The 25,333-nt window shown below is 40.0% G+C and overlaps 2 protein-coding genes across 8 annotated transcripts in view; one reads left to right on the forward strand and one right to left on the reverse strand.

Annotated features, from left to right (window-relative positions):
- Positions 1 to 2,015, forward strand: part of ppfia2 (PTPRF interacting protein alpha 2) — a 180,580-nt gene extending 178,565 nt beyond the window's left edge. For 5 of the 6 annotated variants that reach the window (XM_087831125.1, XM_087831126.1, XM_087831128.1 and 2 more), the window contains one exon: positions 554 to 2,015. Coding sequence is in view for 3 of the 6 variants with exons in the window: in XM_087831126.1 (XP_087687252.1) it covers positions 554 to 565 (12 nt within the window). In the remaining 3 variants the exon portion in view is untranslated. The remainder of the gene's footprint in view (positions 1 to 553) is intronic. The other variant, XM_087831127.1, reaches the window with a different exon arrangement.
- Positions 1,834 to 25,333, reverse strand: part of acss3 (acyl-CoA synthetase short chain family member 3) — a 50,319-nt gene continuing 26,819 nt past the window's right edge. For both annotated transcript variants that reach the window (XM_087831131.1, XM_087831132.1), the window contains exons 10-16: positions 7,786 to 7,881; positions 7,534 to 7,597; positions 5,443 to 5,524; positions 4,741 to 4,863; positions 4,563 to 4,662; positions 4,283 to 4,458; positions 1,834 to 3,396 (exon numbers count right to left, since the gene is read on the reverse strand). In XM_087831131.1, coding sequence (XP_087687257.1) covers positions 3,313 to 3,396; positions 4,283 to 4,458; positions 4,563 to 4,662; positions 4,741 to 4,863; positions 5,443 to 5,524; positions 7,534 to 7,597; positions 7,786 to 7,881 — 725 coding nt within the window. In that variant the 3' untranslated portion in view covers positions 1,834 to 3,312. The remainder of the gene's footprint in view (positions 3,397 to 4,282; positions 4,459 to 4,562; positions 4,663 to 4,740; positions 4,864 to 5,442; positions 5,525 to 7,533; positions 7,598 to 7,785; positions 7,882 to 25,333) is intronic.

Consider the following 25,333-nt stretch of genomic DNA (forward strand, 5'->3'; position numbering starts at 1 on the left):
CTGCCTGTACCAGATGATCGATATTTACCTCTTAAAGCTGAAAACTGTGTTTTCAGGGAGCCTCGTGTTTTATTAACAAGTCATTTGACTTTTGTGCTGGTTCTTTGTATACAGGTTATATATGCATGCCAGTTAGAAAATGGGAGGAAAAAAAATACCCCTGGGGCTCCTGTGCCTGAGTTGACCTCATTAGTTTTTCTAATCTGTTATCTCCATCTGAAATTGAGCATTTAGATCACTCTGAAGTATGAATTTTTGCCTCACAGGGCTTACTTTCATACACTCATTTCATGAAAAATTGGCTATATTTAATATAAGAATCTACAATTTTAACAGAAAATATGGGGGATTTTAAGAGGTCCCTTTGAAAGTTCTTTTAAAGGTTGATTCATTAAAATAAGGATGCCGCTAAATATATCTGAAAGCATCTTTATCCATCTTGTTTAGCTGATACCTACAAGAAAGGTCAAAGGTTCATCTCGAAACAGCGAAAAGTGGGGTAAAAATAACTAAGTGCTCTCTCATTAAAATTTACTCACTGTTTCCCCTTAAGGTGCAGTTCTGAAAGGAGACTAATTAGTGGAGCTGCTGGACGGGTGAAACCTGCTGAGGAGTGAACCATTCTGACACGCACTGCCAAGAAGCCCTGCTCTCCTCTCTAACACCACCCCCACATCCACAACCCCTTTTCGTCCCCTATAATGTGGGCACCAGACGCCGGTGCTAAACTGTCCTGCAGGCTGCCCCATTTCTACCTTTTACATGTACAGTTACTTGTCAAAGCATAATGTACTGTGTATTTCTTCTACAGGAGATGTGTAGGTTATCTGTAAATTAATATAAATATGCCATTTTTAATATATACATATATATATATACACACATAAATATATATATATGCACACACACAAACACATATGTATAAAAAGATATTCAGTTTGTGCAAAAAAAAAAAAAAATCAACATCCCTGCCACCTCATTTAGTGGACCATAGATTACTATATGCTGCTCTTAACATATTACCCCATCCCTCTAGATCATTTTGTACATATGGTTTTATTTTTTCATTGTGCTGCTGCTGATGATGATAATGATAATTATGACGATGATGATCCTGTGCTGCACCATAAAGTGAGAGGAAGAGACTGGATGTTGTAGCGAAACACACCCTCTAGTGGTGGGGAAAAAAACAACTTCTAGCCCCCATTCTAGCAACTACGTGATCCTTTCTTATGGACTCATTTTTAAAAAAAGCATTTTGAGGGGATGTGTCGACACGCAGGAAAAAACATGACAAGCACTTTCTTTAAAAAAAAACAAACAAACAAAAAAAAACGCATCAACTCAACGGACTATTTAGTAGCCAAGGACAAAATAAAAAAAGAGACGCCGATGCTCTCTGAAGTCGCACAAAACTTCCTCTCAGAGATCAAAGGGGGAAAAAAAGAAGAGGCAGTGCGTCATACATAGAACATGTCACTTGTTGTACTGTATGTTTCGTCAGGCGATGCATTTACACAAAAAGGACAACTACACTTTTAGCCGAGCTGGCCTTCTCCCCCCCCCCCTCCTTTCAGACACAAACAGATGAAATAACTGAAAGACAGACTGCTTTAGCTCATAGTGTGTGTAGAGTGTATATGACCATGTTGAAGTGAGGTGACTTAATGATAAAACAAACAAACAAACAAAAAAAAAAAAAACCTGTTGCTTGCTGTGACTTACATTTGGTGTAATCGTTAACGCTTTGTTTTCTGTCAGTTTTCACAGGGTGACCTGCCGTACTGCCCTGTTATCTGTCTTTTAGTTATTTCCGACGGACGACTCAAAATCAAGTCTTAAAAGCTTTTAATTTTACATTTTAATTTCTTCGATTTGCACGAACAACAAATCGCTTTATTTTGTGTCCCGTCCCCCCCCCCTTTTTTTTTTTTTTAATTTACTACTTCTTGTACTTTGGTCGAAACAGTGGTGAGCAAACAAATTTTCATTGTCAATAAAACAAAAAAAGAAAAATACTGTCAATGAATGAGTCTTCATTATTTTTCATGAATCACATAGCCATACTTTGCATTCACATTATTATTACGTTGTTTTCTATACATATACAAAGGGCAGAACAATTTTATGTTATGTTAGTGGTTTACGAAAATACCCTGATGTTATAATGAATATGGCACCTGTATTCTGTAATGTAACCCTGTTTTGCATGAATTGTTTTTGATTTCCAGTTAGTTTGGGTTTTCTCATTTAATTTGTATTGTTTGAAAATGTTTAGTTTTAGGTTAGTTTCTATTAGGTTCAGTGTTATTTGTATGGAGGGCATATCCTCGGGGCAAGATTTAGGAAAATTTGTATAGGTATTACAAACAGGCCTAATCACAAACTACTAAACTAACAAATATTAAAACTACGTCCTATGTTTTTGTTTTAGTTTAAGTTCACAATCATATCAGCTTTTATTTTTTCAAAAGTCTAGCTTTGAATTTCAGTTAACTTTTTTCACCTCTAGTTGTAGTTTTAACTATAATAACATTCATCAAAATGTTAATAATTTGATTCTGATAACACAGGGTTAGTCGTTCAGTTCGATCTCACAACCTGAAAGTGCGTTAATTGGACGGACTTTAAAAAAAAATTACATACACATATAGTAGCAGTATAGGGGGCTTGTTTACAAGCTGTTGTTTTGTGTGTGTGTCATTTACCTTTTGTGCTTTTATGGTATTGCTCCCCTTTTTGTGATGCCTTTGTGAGAAAAAGCACCACAAAATGCCAACTCGGCAGCCAAAATGTATCCAAAAATCAAAACAAGAACAAACAACACGCCATTCCAGCTAAAGCTGTTCATTCATTTGGATTTAGCCTTTGTTAGTAACATAAAGTGACCACATTAACAAATGCTAAATGCTTCATATGACGTTTTTGTTCACTCCCTTGCATTAAACACACAGGTCTGCACTTTAGTTGCATTACTTTTGTTTCATGACAGTCTTTCTCTGATAGCCTAAAGAGCCAGAATCATAAAAATGATTATTTAATTATTTCTAGATCTAACTGTATGATCCATTCAAAGTAGAAATATGAATCCACTTGTGTGGATCTGGAATATTTTCCAAAGGCTAGACATCAATGTCTACCTTTTCTTCATTTAGAAAACAAGAAAAGTTTCTTATTTCACTGAGAAATTCTGCTCACATTTGCAGCACTTTGTGTATAGCATGAGCATTTTTTCACACTTATTATTAATGGAGTGACTTTTGTGTTGCCAGAAACTGCTCAGACTGTCCAGTTGGCATCCCACTGATGAACTCAGGCTGCACCGTGTCTGGATGCTCTCTCTATTTGCTTCTCGATGTCTTTAAACACCTCTGGGTCCTCAATAGTTGGAGAGATCTGTGGAAAAAAAAAATATTAACATGGAAAAAAAAAAACGTATAAGAATTTTGAAACTACCTTGTAAGTGGTTCATTTATTCTTTTTTCTTTTAATATATTTATTTTTGGAGTTTTTGCTTTTATTTTGATAAGTCAGTAGACATTTCCTTATGATGGGCACATTAATGAATGTTTTTAGCAAGTTAAAGATTCCTGCGGGTCTTTTGCTGTTACCCTTGTGTTCTTTTTTCTACCTTTTTCAGATGCACGCTCTCTTCTTGGTCTGATCTTTGCAATACACCCACTTGCTCCTCAGTTTTTCCCCCCTTTGAAGACATTTTTGATATTATTATTTTGATATTAATGGTCTTGAAGCTGCCAGGTTTCTAGTCCAAAGCACAACTTTGATGGTGATAAATAGCACAGGTAATAGTCCAGAAAATTCACAGCGAGAGAGTGGGCGCTGTGTGCACAGTGAAGGCACAATGCATGAAAACAACAACAAACAGAATGTTTTCTGAGCAATCAATGCAGAAATCCTTGTCACACTGAAACGTTTTGTGCAGCTGAAAAATCTGTTGACAAATCCACCATATGAGGAGGTATTCTCAAGTTATTCTCTCCTGGAGACTTCTGAGACAGCAACTCCAAAGAGAAATCTTTGGAGTCTGAAAACTCAAAAGAGCCACAATTTTGTTTTGAGTGAGTGTGTGGTTTACTAATGCACCATCGTCGCTCAAATTCTAAGTAGCAAAATTAGCATTACCATCTCCAGAGTTGCTGTAAAGCCTTTGCAAAAGCAAAAAAAAAATTTCATTCAGAGATTTTATCCTCCAGCTTCTACTTTTAAAGAAATGTTTGATGATAATAATGCACTACATGTGTCCTTAACAGCTGAGTCTTACCTTGTAGGGCTTGCCATTGACCAGATTGGATAAAGAGGAGCGAGGAATCTTTCCAGAACGTGTCTTTGGCAACCCGCGGACAAAGAGCACTTTCTTGAAGGCAGCCACTGGACCGACGGTGTCTCTCACAAGTTTCACAATCTCACTTACGATCTCCTCTTCCATTTTCTGCACACCTGAGACGTGTAGCGCAAAGCATAAAACGTTAATACCGCCGGGTAGTTTTATTTTATGCCCTAAATTCCTTGCAAAATTATGACACCCAGTGAGTATTCCTCACCATTCTTAAGCACACACAGAGCCAAAGGAACATGACCCTTCAGAGAGTCTTCTTGCCCTACCACAGCACAGTCTCCCACTGCAGCGTGCTGCAGCACTGACTGTTAAAAAACCACAAATTATAACCGTCAGAGAAACATTCGCATCCTCTTCATCAACACCTGTAACTGCTCTGATACCTCCTCCAGTGCTCCAGCAGAGAGCCTGTGGCCTGCCACGTTGATGACATCATCAGACCGGGACATGACGTAAAGGAAGCCCTCCTCATCCATAAAACCAGCATCCATGGTGTCGTAGAATCCCTTAAGTCACATTTGGATCAGATTAAAAGAGCAGCTTAAAGTCAAATCCTCCAGACAGTTTAAACATCATTCATGTTTAAGGGCTACAAATACCTAAAGTTGATCTGCAATGCAACATGTCTAACACTAGAGGGACACCTCTTCCTATATTATTTCGGCTTGTCAAACTGTGGTCCACAAAGCCTCTGCAGCTGGGGTGTGGATAATACAGGAACATTTCTTTTTTTTTTTTTAAACAAACAACTGACTTTTTTGTTTTACTAAAATTCACTGTGGAGTTTGGGTGGGTGTTTTGCTTAATAAACTGTTCAAATAAATACAGGTTTTAAATCTTTTTAAGCTTCTTAAATGATTAATCCTGGAAAAGGTTCAAGAACCACTGAATTAGTGCTGAAGGAGAATTCTTTATTAATTGTCTTTATTATTCCGCTCTTTTGTGACTAATTTGACTATTTAAATATAGCAAGAACACATAAAAAGGGAAATAGTCTTTTGCACTATACCGACAGTCACATATAAATTAATCCCAATGTTTCGATGACCAGCGAGAATTTCTAAAGTAATTATGAAACAACTTACTGGAAACTTTGTGAAGTAGAGTTTCTTGAACAGATCGTGATTCTGCCATAAAGACAATGCTGCCCCAGGTGGTAAAGGCAATCTTAAAGAAGACGTACAAAATTAATTCAGATAATTGTATGAAAAACTCTGATTCATGACAGTTTCTATATAGCAACACAGATAAATTACCTGCTAGGCATGATTTATTCTTTAAACTCAGAGAGTCAGTGTATCCAATGTTAAAGGGCAGTAAAGGGCTCATCCTACAATAAAACTCAGCGTTTGTTTAAAAGGAGAGACCCAGTTCTTGAACAAATGGCCCAATTTCCCAGGTTTTAAACTAAACAACCCTCTGCATGGGTTTATTCACTACAAGCAGAACATTTAAATTTAAGCAACAATCCTGTAACAAACAAATTCCATTATGGCATCTAAAGAATTTACATTTTACAGATTTTTAATAACATTTTAAACAACAGTAAGTCAGCCAATCACATAGTAGAAACTCAGAAAATTTAGGCATGCAGACATGGTCAGCACAATCTGCCGAAATTCAAAGCGAGTCTCAAAATAGTGAAGAAAAGTGGCTTTGAATGTGGCATGGTTGTTGCTGCCAACAGGGCTCTGCTGCAACATTTAGATGGATGGGTGGAAATTTAGTTTAAACAACAAGCACAAAAGCGTGGATCCATCCTGTTTTGTATCAATGATTCAGGTCGACGCTGATGGTGTAATGATGTTAGGGATCTTTTCTTGGCACGCTTTGAACCCTCTAGTACCATTTGAGCATTATTTAAATGTCACAGCCCACCTGAGTACTTATGCTGACTGTGTCCGTCCCATTATCGCCAGAGTGTAACCATTTTCTGATGGCTGATGCAGGATAACGTGCTGCATCACAAAGCTTAAATTATCTCAAACTGAATTTGTATGCATGACAAGAAGTTCAATGCACTCAAATGGCCTCCACAGTCACCAGATCTCAGTACGATAGAGCACTTTTAGTATTTGTTGGAATGGGATATTTGCATCATGGATGTGCAGCCAATAAATCAGCAGCAACTGTGAGACGCTATCGTACCAATGTGGACTAAAATCTCTGAGGAATGTTTCCAGGACATTACTGAATCGATGCCATGAAGAATGAAGAGTTAAGGCAGTTCTTAAGGCAGACGGGGGTACAACCCTAACACAAGGTGTACCTAATATAGTGGGCAGTGAGAGTACATTCCATGTCAAATCATGTGAGTTCTAAATCTAAAGGCCTGATTCTTCGAAGACGTAGTCTAAATCTGATTAATATAGTCTATTAAGCTACTTTTAAATTGTTATTGACGAAAAAAAGGGGTTTTTTTGCCTCTAGTTTTGGGTTCATGTTAGCAAATCATGGTGGATGCAGTCACCATGCATGATTAAAATGTGTAAGGAGGCTAAAAAGAAACCTGCAGCCACTTTGTTTATTTAATCTGTTCATGTTTTGGGCAATTTTCTAGTAAAAACCACGGTGGCTAAGAGCTGTAACACATCGCACATTTCACAGACTCTCCCTCCTGCCTGTAAGCTTACTCTGTAAATATTCACACAACTTTATGATGCTGTTTGAGTTTTGGCTGGCACAGACTTTCTGGATACAACAAGCAAGTACAATAGCACAGCTGTTCCTGTCTGAGTGTTGCTCTGCCTATCATTATCTCAGAATGCACTGTAGCATGGAGTCCTTGGAAATCCCCCTTAGCACTGAGTCAATACCAGCAATTACAAAGAACAAAGGAGTGAAGTGATAACAGATAGGTAGAAGTCTGGAAGATAAGCTTCCTGATGAAGTCCACCAAACACAGGTAACTCTGTTTCATGAACATGCGCATGTACACCCTGCCTTCCCAACTCCAACAATAGAAGTGAGTGCTATTTATAGTCATATGCTTGTTTTTCAAAAGTGAATAATTACCATTAATGACTAAAAGATTCAAAGTCCACATTTCACTTGTGTACAAAGAGCAAATATATAATATCTTTAATGTCTGTGTCTAAGTGAGAGGCCCAGAAGAAAGAAAGGTGAAGCAATAACTAAGCCACTCACGTTGCTGTGAACATATGCACCTGGCTTACCTCACCACAATATTTCCCAGGCTTCTTGGCTTCACCTCCTGCATGTTATCATCGATCACTGTGACTAGAGGAAAGGGAAAAAAGTGCATTTCAAATTCAGAGGTGGTTCTATCCCCCCGCTAGCAAACTGGAAGTGCAAAAAGCTTAAACGTAAGACAGGGAATTACAATCAGAAGACACACTCTTGCCCTGATATCCCTCACGCTGTAATCGTGGGGGTAACACACTGAATACAAAGAGGTCATTTCTTACCATTGTAACCTGGAACCGGTTTGCCAGCTTGGCCTGCAGGTGGCGTGAGTGAGTTTCCCAGACCGATACAACTGGAAGTAATAGCTGAGCCAGTTTCTAACAGGATACAAAGAAACACAAGGATTCATGAAAAATTCATGAGTGAGGCACAAAGTTTTAGCCAAACCACAAGAGTTCTGGATATGTGGTGTAATGTAACTGTTTTACTGTCCTGTATGAAAACCCTTTCATGGGGCACTGATCAAAAGAGTCTGCGTGGTGTTGTGTTGCCTCTGTGAGCAGCGTTAACCTACATTGAACTAAAGTATGACAGCTCCTATGGGCTCTCCCCGACTCCACCACACAACTATGCTCCATTAACGGCAAAGACTTGCCTGGCAGGTCTGTTAGCCCACCCACCGATGGAATAACAGAATCAATCCAGCTCAGTGGGGAAGATTACATCAGAAATCACACAGCAGCAGGCAAGCCCAGCATCTGTGCAGAAACAGTCCTCCTTTTTAAAGTCGGTGGGTGAACATCAGTCTCCCGGCATAAATACGAGAACAAAGTCCGCCTTTGTGTCTTCAGTTCATCTCGTGTTTCAGTAAAAATGCACACAACAGGTAACAGACAACACAATTATTTCTATCATTTTCATCCGTCCATGTAAATGTTTTTATTATTTTATCTCTTTATACATGCTGTTTGCACAAAGGGCAAGAATAATCTTACAGAAGTTTAAGGGACACATTATATTTTCTCTTTTCCCCCCGGTCATACAGGCAGACACACACACACACACTTAGAGTTTTGGAAAATGTTCTACATAGTTTTTTCATACACTTCCACCTGCAAATCTGTTTGTGAGGGGCAGCCAATCAGAACAAAGTTTGCTAGTGCTATAGTCACACAAGGGAAAATAGTGGCTGGAGACTGCAGCGTGACCATTTGTGATCAGGACAGTAATTTAACCACAAAATTACGTTAGCACTCGGAAATCTTGCACAATACGTCCAATTTTTCAATGAAGCAGACTGCAGATGAGTTGCACTCATCAGTACCGACTGCACAGACTGATTTTAATGTGTTGGGAATCTGCCAGCATTTATAAATAAGATGGAGATTATTTGCAAACCCTCCCTAATCTCGAACCGCAACCCGTGCAGTCACCACGCTATTGAAAGTGATTGCTCAGGAGCTTTTGGGTGCTGCATGCTCAACATCTCGGTGACCAATCATCAGCCAACCAACAATTTTTCCTAGCCACAAGGAGGTTGGCTTTCTACATCGATTGAGCGGCTAAAAGGAAAGAACCTCAAACTGCTTCGTCTGACAGTGGATGGAGCTGCGGACAAAAGCCCAGTATTATTTAAACAGTTAATCAAGCAAAGCTACTCTAGTAGAGCCCGAGAATATAAGATGTTATCTTCGGGTATATTAGGTCCTATTTAAATTTGGCATTTTAGTGCCAACCAGAGCCTGGGCTTATTGGACCACTTTACAAATAAGGGGTTGCTAAAATGCCTCATACTTCCCATGACGAATATGTAAATGGATGCACAAGCTGCTTCACAAGGTAATGAGCCTACTCTATAGGAAGTGCACGTGGTATAAATATGATGCTTGTATCATACATATTTGATGGTCGTTAACATGCAAATGAATGCAGACAGGTACTCTAAAACCAAATCGGATCATGTCTTGAGCGGGGGAGGAGGGTAGAGCTGGTGGCAGAAATGTCTCGTCTTCTGAGCGAGCAAAAGGAAAATGGCAAAATATTCAAATCTGCAGGCCCGCTATGCAAATGACAAAATCAGACATACCCCCTCATTAAAGGCAGAGGGAAAACTATATTAACAGAGGACTTCGCATGGGTTACACACCTGTGTGAATGAACATGAAAGACTGGGCGGGAGCGGGAACCTCTTCGCCAAAATGACTTTACATCCAGAGGTAATGGTGCCCCGTGGTGTTTTCTTGTAAACAAGCAAAATTCTGTTTACATTCAGCACATCTCACCAAAATGCACCGTGTGCCTCTATGACATGTGAACAACAAGACTGAGCATGCAAAAGCTGCATTCATGTTCATGTTTACATGACACCAGTCACACAACCTTGGCTAGGGTCCTGCAGCAAGTCTTACATTATAGTCAGCTGTTCATCGTTGGAATAATGTGAATCATCTCACAAGATGTTCAGAGAGATAGAAGTAAATATGTTGGCATGCACATCCCCAAAGATTTAAATTGGTCTGCCAACTCCAGCTCCCCCCTAAAGACAATACAATGCCTGCATTTCCTACGGAGACTGAGAGCCGCCAATCCTTACCACTGCATCTTTACCAGATCACTGCATGGTTTGGGTTCGCAAGGTCAGCAGAAAAGAAAACCTTACATGTGGTTTTACAAGTGTCCACAAACCCCATCAACTCCAAACACAGGCTGTTGACCCTAATTGCTTCAGACGGAAGCTTCTGCAGCTCATCTGAATCCCTAAACCCGTTTTTTGACATCATAACGTAGCTCTAGAAGATCTTGGGGAATGTTGAAACATGACACACTGGCATGGATCAGGACAAAAGTAGCTCTGTATCTTTCTGAGATGTGAATTTGATCTAGTATATAATAAAGTTCCCTCTGCTACTAATCGAAACAGGTGCAGGCAGACAGAGCCGCTTCCAACATCCAGCACAGCAGGTTTCAAAGGGAGGAGGCTGCAGTTGGTTGAGAGGGGGGGGATTAAGTTAGCAAATTATGATGGAGCAAAGGAGGGGGAGGGTGTCGGGGGATGTTTGGCGGAACACATAACACAACCCCTGTGGCCTCTGAACTGGCAACCTCGCTCATCAGTGACAAGTTAGCCACTCTCTGCAGGGTTCAAAACCCATCACTGACAGCGGGTAACAGCACTCACTGCCAATGATTTTTTTTTTTTTTTTTTTTTTTTTTTTTTTTTTTTTTTTTTTTACACCTTACAGGGGGGATTCAGGTTGACCCACCATTTATAAATCAGATGGCAGTTATTTGAACACCTTTCCCAAAACGTCTGAGAGTGACTGCTGTCATCGTTTGGAGACAACGACGACGCAATAGAGAACAGCTACAAAAGTGTGATGAGACATCCCCTGTTGACCAGTCAACCCCATTTGATTTCTCTTCAGTTCTGCTGACCGTTACACCTTGCACTGCAAAATCCACACACTATTAATCAGACTAAGAGATGAGAGTATGCACCATTTGGTGTTTCAAGATCAATGCTGATACTCTTCTAATGCTCTAATGTTTTATGTCATTTAGTATGTTGTGAAAAACAGAAGTTAACTTTTCTGTGCAAAATAAATAAATAATTGAATAGAAATGCAGAATTATTACAAAGTTGGATGATAAAAACAGCTGATCACATGTAATCATAATAGATTCTGATAATATTCTTCCATTCACTTTGAATTTTAAACCAATACTGGCAATCAGCCAATAGCAGAATTTCAGTCTGAACCAGGAGGATGCAGTAAGGGTCGTTTACAAGCTCTACTGGACTGCACGTCGATTAGGGCTCGACACAGCTACTGAACCATGTCAGCTTGAGTGGAGTGTTTAAACCTGGCTGTTTACACCAGGAGCCAGAGCTCGCTGGCGGCAATCCAGGCACAGCCAGTAAATTCAAAACTCAAATGAAAAGAGACATTATAATTGGACCTCAGCATTAAACAAGCCATACAGGAAATCAGAAGTGGCTGCGCCGCTTTCAGGCGTGAAATCGAAGATTTATAAAGCAAAGATTTCTCAATAATTACTTCCATCACTAAAACACGGGTTCTTGTATTTCCACGTGAGGCAAGATGAGAAATTTTCCAACAGCTGATTCAGAGCTTTACTAAAATCTCCAAGGTTTTCTTCATCCTTCAGATCTCAGTGGTCTGCTATATGTGAAAAAACCCTTCTGAAACCTTGACCGGAGCACTTTGACTTACAAAAGCTGGATATATTTTGAGGATACTGCATGCTACTCCAGACGCCACACGCTAAACTGTGTTCAGGTTGAACACGAAGCAAAGTTTCACCTAACATACTCACACTCATTTTTCAACCCATTAATATCTGATGCAATAGGAAAGAAAGATATACTTCCTTTCAAAGTACAAAAGCTGCAATCAAGTAAGTGTTGTGGATGTACTCATGTACTTACAATGTATTTTTTATGACTACCCTGATAAAATCATCTAGGTCGAATTGCTAGAGCACCAACTTCTTCACACTTTGTGCTCCTCTCTGTGAAGGAGGATGTGTACACATTATTGTGAATGAAGTTGGGCCGATTGTATCTTTGCTTTGCAGTAGACACTGTATGTAATTAAAACTTTTCTTTGGTCTGCAGACAACATAAGGCGAAGGTTTTAATTCCATGCTTTATCATCTATTTGACTCCAAATACACCATGATGTACAAAATGAACACCGTGTTTTATTTAATGGCTGAAACTAGCAACTGAAACTGTAAAACTCATTTCAAATGTGTTTACTGAGGTGTTACATGAGCCTTAGTGTGCCTGCACTAATATCCAGTTATGTTTTTTCTTTTTTTCCTGTCATCCTTATTAACCTGCTCCCTGCATGCGTATAAACCCAGAGAAACATGGAGGCTCTCTCTTAAGTTTCCAGGCACGTCCACATTAGTTTCACTTTTCAGAAACAGAAGTTGCGTCTACTCTTATGTACAGTCTGCAGGGTTAAAAGCACAGGCAGATGTGTCTGTGTGACAGCAACAAAGTGAAATTATAAATGTTCAAATTATAAATGTTCAAATAACCCACCACCAGTGCAGAAGGACAGCGCACAAGAGGGGTGAGGAAGAGAGTGCAGACAGGGTGGAGTGGGTGGAGACAAGTGTCAGGGGGCATTTGTGACGGTGGGTGTGGAAGGATAGTAGAGAGACCTGCGATGTACAGTTTGAGACAGTGGCACTGACAGAAAGACAGGAGGTGGAGCTGAAGATGTTCAAGTTTTCATTGAGAGTTAACAGACGGGACAAGATTTGAAATGAGTATATCAGCGGGACGGCTCAGGGTGAGCGGCCCAGAGACACAGAGGAGAGGCAGGGCTGAGGTGCTTTGGACTTGTGCAGAGAAAGGATGTTGAAGATGGAGCTGCCAGGCAGGATGGTAAGTGGAATGGTTCTTATATCGTGCTTTTCTACTCTAACTCAACACTCAAAGCATGTTGAGCACATTTTCTTAACTACAAGGTTAATTCAGCCAATCACACGCATTCTATACTTTGTTTAACATTCACACTTCAATGGATGCATCGGGGGAAACTCTGGGTATTATGTATGGGTAGTATGTTGTCGAGGGATAATTCGGGATGCAGACTAGCAGTGCTGGGAAGCGAACCACCAACCTTCCTACTTCCTGAGTCCCAAGAAAAGAGGAAGTTCATGGATGCCGTTAAGGACTGCATTCAGAGGGCTAGTGTGACAGAAGAGGATGCTAAGTATAGGGCAAGATGGAGGCAGATAATCTGCTATGGCGACCCCTAAAAGGAAACACACAATCAAAGAAGAAGAGCAACACAGCACCAGTAGTTTTGGGAGCTAAAATACTTTTTAGAGAATTTTTTTGTGGAGAAACACAGAGTTCTTTCAAAGGTTTTCAGTCCCCAGGGAAAGTTCCTGAGGTGTGGAAACACAACACAGCAAAAGATATCCACTTACACCTCTACACCCTGTGGCTCACCCAAACAAAAATGATTAAAACATCTATCCTGCTTACCTAAAAAATATTTTTGACAGCCTGACATTTTCACAGCATGCAACAAATTCGAGGCGTTTTATTGAATACTTCAGGAGACAGCCATTACTCCAAAAACTTGACTGCACACACACACACACACACACCTTCAAAAGGGTCAGCATTTCATCCCGTAAGGTAACATGTCCAAAATGTTTGGCTCAAGACATCTTTTTTGAGCTGAAACTGACAAAATACTTGCACGGCTATTATTCTAGTCACATTGTGCGGGGGAGTTTAAATATGCTGCATTCGAAAGGTAGACAGCATGGGCTGAGGCTGAGTAAATGCTAGAAGAAGTGAAAACATCTGGGGGCTGGAGCTGAGCTCACGCACACATACATACTGATACTGCTGGGCTGTTTATGTGCTTGTCTGACACAGCTTGGCATCAGTCTATCTCAGCTCCCACCTCAGTCTTTTCCTTTTCACTATCCCTCTGTACACAAACAAATCAATCTTCCTTCGACCTGTTGGAGATGAGCTCCGCCAGTGAGAGAGCCATTTTCAGTGTGATGAATGGGCTGAGGGAGGGGGAGGGATGCTGGAGGACACGTTGGTAGAGCGGAATAGGCGATTTGGTGGTGCCATTTCAGCTGAGAAGGTGCAATCGAAGTGCCGAGCTCATTACCAGCAGCTTGGAGAGAAACTGCTGTTCAGGAAAAACAAAGATGATCCTGCACGCCGTTTCGTCTCTGTAACTATTTAAGCGGCATATTCGTTTGCAAAAACAAAGGATATAACACCCTTCTCCGTGCCTCTACTCTGTCTTTAGGGCTTACATGGAAAACAGGCAACAAGGACTTCAGTGAAACAAAAGGATGGATGGCAGTGTCTAGTCTGATGTTACAATATGAAACCTGAAAACCCAGGGGAGACCAAAACACTCGTAACTCAAGTGCAATCTTGTAGCATTAATGAAAATAGATGAAATGCTGATTTAATAAATCTAAAATAAAACTACATGGGAGCTGAGTATATCTCAGAGGGGGCAACTGTTGGCAGGAAAACCGCTCTAAAAAGTCTCCCTATACACCATCTGCTCAGCAGCAAATGACAGCACAGGCAAAGGTGAGTAAATATAGTGGGGCATGTAGCTTCTAAAGTACAAACAGGGGAAAAAAAATGCAAAACAAAAAAAACACACTCGTTTAAAATTTGGCCGCTCTCTTTGTAATTGTTCTCACTATTTTTAGATCACTTCCATAGAAAGCATAAAAAAATGAAAACAGTTCCCAGATCACAAAAACTGAAAGTGTAGAAGTGTCTTAAGCCTGCATATTTTTAATGGCCAGCAGGGGACGCCAGCACGGGGCTACAATGACTACTATTGGAAAATGACGATCAGCTTCCTCACTCTCTGCACTCAGTTAACACTTTCCTGAGTGTTTTATGGGCTTGTCATTTCAGGTTATATTGAAAAAACATTAAGCCACCTTTAATTACTCTTTATTGTAATTATGTTCATTATTAGTGTCAGAAAGTTACATTATCTCAGGGTATTCTCGTTGACTGGTAGCTTGTCAATGACAAGTCAACAACCAGGAAGGAGCAGCGGCAGATGGCTACTCCTCCCTCGGCCTGGTTCCACCACAGAGTTTTTTCCATCCCACTGTCGCAAAGAGCTTGCTCAAAAGGAGTATTTTGATCGTTGGGTTATTGTAGGGTCTATACCTTAAATTATAAGGCATCTTGAGGCAACTGTTTGTGATTTGGCACTATGTAAATAAAACTGAATTGAAATTGTTCTGCTCTAGAGTCCATCCAGAAGAGGACAGACTCACTGGAGAGGCAGCTGAATATTATTACTCTGTTATTTATTCATTACAAACTACTTTTCAAAATGTATTTACAGAGAAAACCCTTATGAATGCCATCAAATCTTTTGAAACTCATGTGCCAACACCACCCAGCATAAATAGAACCTCAATCTCAAGAAAACACAGCACACTGAAGGAGATCCACCATGCATTAGAAATACACAAGTTTGCTTCTTATTTATTTATTAATTGGAAGATTTACAGAACTTTGCTTGGGTCTCCATCAATTTGAGGTGCAGAGTTAATAAGAAAGCGAATAGTAATCTTGACAACCATTATTAGTCATTATTAATCTCTTTCAATGCCCTAAAAGTTCCCAAAAGGATTATATAAATCAGGTAAAAAGCTTACATATTTGCTGATATACTGTGATGGTAAAATCAAGTTTGAAGGAAGCCAATTAACTGCACTTGTGACTTCAGATGTACCTGATGCCTATTAACCTTCATTATTAATGCTAAACTTAGATACTGGCGCAAGTAAACAATAAAACGGTGAAAAGTAAGTAAGTAACAGTATGTTCCTTCATTTGTCAGACATTTCTGAAAGGTATGTAAGGAGATTAAATCTTACTTACAGCCCTACAGGAGCAGCTGTAACACGTAAATAAGCACTGCATGAGTCATGTGCAGTAAACGGCAATCCTGAGAGACAAAGCTCAGAGAATGCTTCCTGTACAACAACACATATGCACAGTTGTATTTGAAGTTGTCCTGTTCCTGTGTTGTTGCTGGGGTAACTTAGTTGAGAGCTTAAAAAAAGGAGACCCAAGGTCATTGTAAAAGAGGCTGATGTGTAGGAGCATGAGAACAGAGAGAAAGAAAATAGATTGCAAGCTCCTTCGCCAGACAATGAAATACGCCCTTTTTTCCCCACATCGTTTTTCTTCATAATAAATGTTTCAGCTCTTCCTACACAAAGTCAAGAATCTATCTACCTTGTAAAAAAGTCTTACTACAAAGCGGTGGGATTAGTTCTGCTGTGCTGGACAGTGCAGACTTTACTGGTCAGACACACCATCACTGGCAACTGAAGAGTAAAGTACAGGCAGTTAGCATAGGCTTTGTTAGCTAAGCCTTTTGGGTTGAGCTGAAAGTTGAAATTATAGGTGAATGAAGAAAAGTTAAGAAAGGAAGCAAAATGCATGAGGAAGAGCATGCTACAGGAGCTGCAAAAGCTTGCTGAGCTGCATACCAAAGACATGCATTAAAACCAGGATGAGAAATTGCAAACAGCATGCACACATCTCATTTACAGCTCTTCAAGGGGCAATTTCATCTCATCAGCTAAAAACACTGCCTCCCTTATCACTTCTCAGACAGCGCGGCTCGTTCGCTCAGAGCTAAGTTTATGCATACAAATGCAGTACTTAACTTGCTAATGAAAGACCCTCATCTTGTGCCTTAAAAACCTCAGCAGACAATGCAACAATGCTTTGGAATGAATGCCAAGCGAATTCCCAGGTTGGAGAGCTGATGACAGCGGCTTCCGGTAAACAACGAGGTAACACAAACGTGGCACCTCAGCTCTCTGAGATGTAATTACAGGAGCCACGACATCTGTGCTACTGTCTCTGCTGCACTGTAATGAGACCAAGTGAGCGACAGTGGGAAGGGGGGGATGGTTTGCTTGTTGTTGAATGACATGAGGTACAAAGCTAAGGCTTTCCATGCTTTTCCCAAAGGAGGGCAAGAGCAGGATGACATGATTCAGGAACAATTTACTGAAAAGAAATGTATTCTTATTTAGGATACAAGAAGACACTGAGGGACTGGCCTATCTGCAAGAGGTATGGGGAGGAATATCAACCGTGTGAGGCAAAGGGATGGCTCTGTTTTGCAATTCTAGTTTTCACCAGGCTGGCCAAAATGAAGCGTCACAGAGGTAGCGCTCCATGGATTTTACAAGTAAAGCTAATTTTCTCAAATGTGGCATAGCAAAAGCTTTAAATAATGACCAAAATATATGTTGTGCTTTAAAGAGCAATTGGGAGCTATGTAGAAAAATGGCTGTAATTCTTAAACAGTGTTAATATTTTTGTTAAATCCAGTGAATTAAGGCTGAAAGTCTGCACACATCATGAATCTGATTTAACATTCTTGATGATGTGCAGAGGCAATGTTGACAAACACTTCTGCAGTGCTTAAGTCAGTTTTCAGATCGCTGCCACCAATTAGCCAATCCAAAGCTGAAGTGTGGAACACTCGAGGGAAATGTGTTGAAGGAAGAACTTTGGATTGATCCATTAATAAATCCCCAAAGTTTTGAAACTGTGCGTCATGCACGGCCAAAGCGTAGTGGAGGGAAAAAAAACCTGTTTAAACTTCATTTTGGACCAAATTTACCAAATGTTCAGATTTTACTGATGGTTGTATACATGCATTTTTACTGTTAATAACCACTGATATTAAAGCTATTACTCTCTTCCTATTAATTAAGACAGAAGATTCAGAGGAACCACCTAAATAATTGTGGTTAATTGGTTCTTGCCATGTCTTAATTTCTCATTTCCCCGCCATATTAACTTGGGCCCATGAGTTAATAATCTCATCATCTGCTCTATTCCAGGATAAACCCCTTCAGATGCACCATCTCATTAACATGTGGTGCTCAAAACTGACTAATCTGTGGCCATGCAATAACATCTCCCACCAGGGTCGTGAGAAGAACTTGCGAGAAATTAATAAGAGCACAGATATTGGTTTAGCCTGGCTATTAAAACATATTAAAGACAAGCCTTTGCATAATTTATGGAAACTTATGAATCTATGCGGACACCCCATATGTGATTGTTAAACATCTAACTCGAAAACTTTGGGCATAGCTACAGTCAAATGTCCTGCAATTTAAGAAAACGCCAGCAAATAGACCATGCAAAACAAACAAACAAACAAAAACACAACAAATAGAAAAAAAAGGATGTAAATAGAAAAAAAATGTTGCAAAAAAATGAAAAAATTATAACTAAAGGAATTTTGGGGGAAACAATAATGTGACAGAATAGCTGTGAAAGTGAAGCTAACCGTAAATAGCTATTAGTAAATGTGTCTACAGTATTACATGAATCATGTGATTAAAACATGCACACTGGCGTGCATCTTTTCTCCCTCACAACGCTGATGAGCCCTCTGCTTCTTTTGTGCAATCCTTCGCCTGCTTTGATTTCTGTCACTTCTGCAACTGTCCATCCAGAAACATATATTTCTTTTTTGCTGTTTTTGTGTTGTTTTTTCATATTTTGCAGTGCAGTGCAGTTCATGTTCTATCTATCCTCTATGATTTGGAGATTTAGTTACAAACAAACTTGGAAAAATGTCTATTTCTGGACCATCTTAAAACAGGAAGGCCTACTGTCTTGGAAGCCAGGTATCACCAACTCACTCAATGAATGCCAAATCTTCTACAAAGCAGTGAAGAAAACGTGTTAAAAGAAAAAACAAAAAAGAAAAAAAATCAGAATTATTGAATGAGAAAAATGAAACCAAATTAAAAATCTCACCTGTGCATGCACATTTTTCCTCCAGACTGCCTGTCAGACAACTTGCGCCATACATTTAACACACCATAAAAATAAAATTAAAAAAAGATAGTGTCAAGATTGAATTATAGTAAAACATTCAACACCCCAAGCTATCATTCTATTATATTCTCATACCATATCAAACCTATTACAGGCTAATGCATGGGTGTCAAACAGAGCCCACTTGTCAGAACTGGCCAGTCAGGTGCAATGGCTTTCTACAAAAGTGTGAACATTTCAGAGGAGGATGAGGGGTCTTTTTTTCTCTTACTGTCTTCTTACTGAAAAACACATTACCGAGAGCCTGCCTTACTACTAGGCAGCAGCAACATGGTTAACGGAACCGGCATGGTTCAATTCAATTAAATTTCATGGTTATGTGTTGGTCCTTTGCAGAGCCTGCGCACAGCTTTGCAGACTGTCATCTAGGCGTTTACCATAACATAAAAAAGAGCAGAAGTGAAACTGAATGTTTAAAACAATGAAAACTGTCCACTGGGGCCACCGTCCATGTGTCAACTGAGTTGTATACAGACCATAAACAGAAATGAGTCTGGACTAATATGTGCCACAAAAAGGCTACAAACCACTCCAATAATAAAATATCCATGAAGACTCTCAGATATCCTGATTTAAATTACCACAGCAGAGTAAAATATCCCTGTTGAACCGTTAGGTAAAGATTCTTTATTAACCTTTGATCCAGCAGAGCACTCTCTCTCTTCCAACAGCAAGTGCTGGCGTGCTAAAAGCTTATTTTTTTTATGTGTTTTCAATAAGGTTGCCTAAAACTGCCCTTCGCAATCTTTCTGAGAAGAGGAAGATGTTTAGAGTCCACTGCTGTGCCAGCAAAGCATTCGGCAAAAGCCGTGGGGAGACATTTCTCAGTTCTACAAATTTATTTGACATGACAGATACTTTGAGGAGGTCCAGTTCACTTTTGAGATAATTTCATTCTGTTTGCGAAAGCATCTGCCGTCTGTCAGACTGAGTCGAAGAAACAAAGACAAACAGAGAGAGAAAGCCAGACAGAGAGTCGGGACGATCTAAAAACACCACTACTGTGGGTCCATCCGTCACCACTCACTGGTGAAGCAGCCAAAACCTGCCAACTGGAAACACATATTTGTTGCCAGGCAACACCAGTGACATCAGCAACCTCCATCATCAACTCCCTCCACCCTCACCAATGGCACTTGGGTCTTAAAATAGCGCTTAGATTATTATCAGGCTTCAAAATGGCAGACGTTTGCTCATATGAACATAAGGAGAAGTGAGCTGGGGTTGCCAGCCGCGTCAGATGGCCTAAACTATGCGAACTATGATATACATTAGGTGGGTGGGAGTGAGTAAGGGGTGTTCATTCATTTTCCAATATCTGTATGCATGTGAAAGCAGCATATAAACAACCAAAATAAAGGTTAGGTGTTAAAAAAAAAGAGCAGCGTGGTGCCATGTCTGGTTGAAACAGGATGAGTCAGCGCATGACAGAGGGAGGCTGAAAAATAATTGAGTCCACTGCAAATGATTCAGAAAACTAATCTCATCTGCACTGTAAGTACTCCAGAGAGAAAAGTAATCACAAGGTCAAATTAGTCAAACTCGAGCTCGTTAGCACAATTAGATATTCGCGGCAAAGAACATTTAATTTTAGTGTTGCATGCAAATCCTGAGAAAATGTCTGAGATCAAGTCCTGCTTGTAATAGTTTTTAAATCCAGAGGCCGCAGAAGTGTCTTAAACATGCTACATCCAGCATTTTTAAAGCATCGTCTGCTTCCAAGGAGCCAGACTTTCTTGTAAAGTGGTCTTGTGCAACAATTCTCCACGCTTACTGACGGGCTTTCAAAGCTTTTCACTGGCTGCTTTTTTACTCGTTTTCAGTCCAGTCAGTACCTGACCATTTCACAGGAAGGTTTTTTTGTTAAGCCACTTAACACTGACCCATGTAACATTTAAACATCAAAAAGGCACCCAACTAAAGGTATAAACCACTGTTGTGTCTACAAATAACAAACAACTTAGCAAAGAACTAATTTTAAATTGTATCTTTAGACCTTTGTTGCTAGCAGCCTATCACAAAAATTGATGTTTTCAATTCTTTAGTTGAAACTATGAAAAAATGTCAAAGGTAACACAGTCTGACAAGTATAAAATAGTTTTGTGCCAATAAGGTAATTCCCACAGACACATTGGTTGAAAGACTTGGCATTTCTCAACATGGTGTGTAGTGTGTCCATAAAAAGCTGAGATTAGATCAGTGGATTAGGTAAGTGGAAGACAAAGAAGTTGCAGTTTTTCAAGACACTGAGAAATTTAGTTCAGCTTTTGGCACAGCCCTCCACAACAGTCACAGTTTCTAATGTGGCCACCTTGGAAAAAATATGAACCACTTTATTACCCTGAAAAGTATTACCCTGTCCACACAGAAAGGCCCCAGGTGGCTTTGAGGAGTTTGTGCCGATGACCAAGTTGTCCCCTTACTCCAGAGTAGGGATGCACCGATACCGATACTGGTATCGGGTATCGGGGCCGATACTGTAAAATGTGTGTGTACTCATACTCGTAAAAGTTAATTGATACCATGAACCGATACCAACTTATTTCATTAATCAGAGGGTGGCTTGTCATTTCTGTTGTAGTTTTTTTAGATTGGCCACTAGGGGGACATCCCGCGCTAAACAGGCACAGGGTTAGGCGAGTGAGACTGGCGGCTCCAGATAAAAAAGAGAAACTGGAGGCTGCTGTAGCTAGGCTAAACAAAATGCCAGCAGTGTGGACCGGAACAGCCAACTTTAACTCAGGTTTTGGAAAAGCGATGAAAAATGTCAAGAGAAAATCCACAGGCAGTTAAAATAACAGAGGCTCTGACTCATTTTATCGCTCTGGGTGACCAGCCAATGCCGGCCGTGGAAAATCAGGGAGATAATGGTGCCAAAACTTTCTGAAAAGGTAAAGACAAGCAGTGTGTGCGCGATGTCAGTTCTTGGTTTAACGGCACAGTGGACTGATAATCCACGGGCAGATGAGGAGTTTGTCCGTCAATGCTGAATACTTAAGTTATTTTGTTTGTTTGTTTACAATATGGACACTCTGCAATAATTTAAAAGTTTATTTTATTCTCAAACCTAATTTGTATTTATTTTATTCCAAACAGAAGTGTTTATTTATTATTCTGAAAGCTCGAGACAGTGCCAATAGTTCAGTGATATTTTGTTAAATTACAATGTGGAGACTGCAATAATTTAACAGAAGTGCTTATTTTTCACTTGAAATTTTTTTGTGGTCATTTTTATTAAGATTTTATTTTTTATCGGCAGAGAATAAAATAAAACCTGTCTTCCAATTCATTGTATTTGTGTGTGTGTGTGTGTGTGGTAGAAGTATCGGTTTTTCTACTCTGTATCGGCAAGTACTCAGATCCAAGTATCGGTATCGTATCGGTTTGAAAAAATTGGTATCGTTGCATCCCTACTCCAGAGACTGTCATTTTATGAGTGGAACTCCCCTAAACCCCAACTGGTCGTGGCAGATGACCGCCCCACCCTGAGGCTGGTTGTGAGGGAGGTTTCTTCCTGTTAAAAGGGAGTTCTTCCTTTCCACTGTTGCCACAGCACTTGCTCATATGATTACTGGGGTTTTCTCAGTTTTCTTTATATTATTGTAGGCTCTCTACCTTTCAATAAAAAGGCGTCTTGAGGCAACTGTTGTTGTGATTTGCTGCTATATAAATAAAACTGAAAATGAATTGAAACTTTATCATAGTTAATCAACGTTTCTACTCTTAGCTTTGTGTGATGTCAGCAAGGAATGTCCTTAACCCTTTATTGGCCAAGCATCATTTAGGCCGCCTGGACATATTTGGTAATTTTGGCTGTAAAAGGGCCAAAAATCATATTATAAGTGAATTCTTTTGCCCCTTTTTTCAGAATAACCTCAGCTTTCAATATCTGGCAGTCATTTTACATTATTGTATTGTTGTGACAATGGAACAACAGTTAAAAGTGGAAAAAAATAAAAATCAGACTGTTTTTTTTCAGATTTATAACTAAGTGGAAACTGATATTCAACAGGAACAAAATGTAAAACAACATCAACTTTAAATATGAACTATACTAAATATGTATAATAAAGTTTTGGGGCCTTCTCCACGCCCGTCATTTTGCTCCATGAGTCATCAATTCTTACATGTGATTGGACCGTCACAATTCGTCCTTCCTAATGATGCACCGTAAAGTTTCGTAAAGCTCGTTTTCTCGTCTTTTAGTCACCATTTGAAATGTCTCTCTTGCCCAAATGGTCGAGGAGTTATGCTAGTGCGAAGCGCACCTAAGTGGAATTGGCTTTTCTTTTTCCAGAGCAGTAGCTTGCAAACCCACTACCTTTGTGCTACCGTAATACACCAAATATCCCTGTAAAGCGCAGCTTCTCTTCTTTCAGTAACTGGGTGAATTTTTTCTCTTGCTCAAATGGTCGATGAGTTACAGTAGTTCAAAGCGCACATGGTCAAACATAGGCGGGGTCGTTTAAAGAGCACTTGTAAAATGGGCCCGACGGGTTAATATGGACAACTCAGACAAACAGCTCTTGATATAAATACAGAAGGGCCACCCACCTACTTCTCAACTTTTTGTGAGAGTAAACAATCAGAAGAAGAAGGGGGAAAAACGCAAAACTAAAACTGCAGGGCTAAGGCCCAAGGCCCAGTACAAGATTTAAAAAAAAATTGAGCCATGACTGACATCAAAAAAAAAAAAAGAAGATTATTTTTGGATGTGAATCACACAAAGCCGCTGTAGTAGAGCCCATGCAGCTCATTGGGCTCTGCAAAGAGCTACTTTCAGCCAGAGCACAAGTAAGTCGCTTCCATGGTCGAGGATTAGATGAATGGAGAATATTCGGAATGGTTCACAGTTCACTAATGGATTAGAATAATTAAAATGTGGAGCTGGAAATGATAAGCTTCAGGTTATTATGCAGAGAATCTTTGACCTGTAATCTCTCTGTGGTATGTCATGTTACCCCCATCACTATGACACATCAATTTTTCCTCAAATTTTGCCAGGTCCCTCTGTAGATCTTGAGAGATCTCTGCTTTCAAAACAGACTGACGCTGGCTCTTTTGTGTGACTGATTACCAATCAGCAGTGGCACATCTTTGGCTGAAAGGCAGGGAGAATCCTCCAGAGACAGATGTGAGAATGAACCGAACCCTGAGCCGTTTTTAATCTTTTCAGTGGTGTGCGGCTGCCACTGCTGATGAACCGCTGAACTGTCAAAGATACTGTCAAAGAAGAAATGAATTAGAATATGTGTTTTCCAGCTCCTGTTAAAAGATGCATCATCCGTTTGATAAATAAAGAATGCTACAGTGATCATACAGCAGCTTTACACTGAGGAGCTTCAGAATAAGACAGCCCCCATCCTGGGAAGGGTTTCAAATGTATGTTATCAGCAAAAAGATACCGTGACAAATATTTAATTTCATTTAACATTGATTAAGGCTTCTCAGTTAAAACAGACTAGAATCAAGTGCTCGTTTCTTAGCTTGCAATGACAAAAATATTGAATTTCATTTACTTTAAACCCAGGTTATGTTGCTCATAAGCCTAAATTCATCCATATTATTCTACTAAACTTTGTCTGCTATTCTCTTCTGCTACTCGTCTCCTCATTGCTCAGGGTACCAGTTTTCTCCTCATCGATTACAGCTTTCAACTGCTGAATATTACACTCCAGGATTAGAGGCTTGCAGCTGGGAAGATTTATGAGCAACAAGCACTGACGATTGATTTTGTTCAATTCTATCTGTTTTTCTGGTGACTACAAAAAGAGCACCATGCAAGTAGAGGGACAGATACATCAATATTTATAGATGAAAGCCAACCACCCCACCCACCCACCCAAAAAAAGCAAAAACTGTCACCCATTTATTTTGAAGTTGAAAGCCAAAAAAGCAAACAGATTTTGCTCTTTAGGTTTTTGACTGTAATGAGTTTCTCAAGGAGTCTGTGTCTTCTTTCAGTGATGTATATTTTGGATTAAATGAGCCTTGAATACTAAAGTGCTTTCCAATGACCAAGTTTCTTCTCTTCTGCTGAAGAAGAAGAATGAGGAGAGTTGTCAAGGTGCTGGCATTGCTAAAAGTTTGTTGATCTGTGTTCACAGAGACAGTGCACAGTGGGCGACCGTGACTCAGGGGGTTGAGAAGCGCATCTGTAACCGGAAGGTCGCCGGTTCGATCCCCGGGCTCTCTGTCCTGGTCGTTGTGTCCTTGGGCAAGACACTTTACCCTACCGCCTACTGGTGTTGGCCAGAGGGGCCGATGGCACAATATGGCAGCCTCTCTTCTGTCAGTCTGCCCCAGGGCAGCTGTGGCTACAACCGTAGCTGCCTCCACCAGTGTGTGAATGCGAGAGTGGATGAATAGTGCCATTGTAA

This window comes from Neolamprologus brichardi, chromosome 17 (assembly GCF_056152115.1).
Source record: "Neolamprologus brichardi isolate AB-2024 chromosome 17, ASM5615211v1, whole genome shotgun sequence".
NCBI classification, from domain to species: Eukaryota; Metazoa; Chordata; class Actinopteri; order Cichliformes; family Cichlidae; genus Neolamprologus; species Neolamprologus brichardi.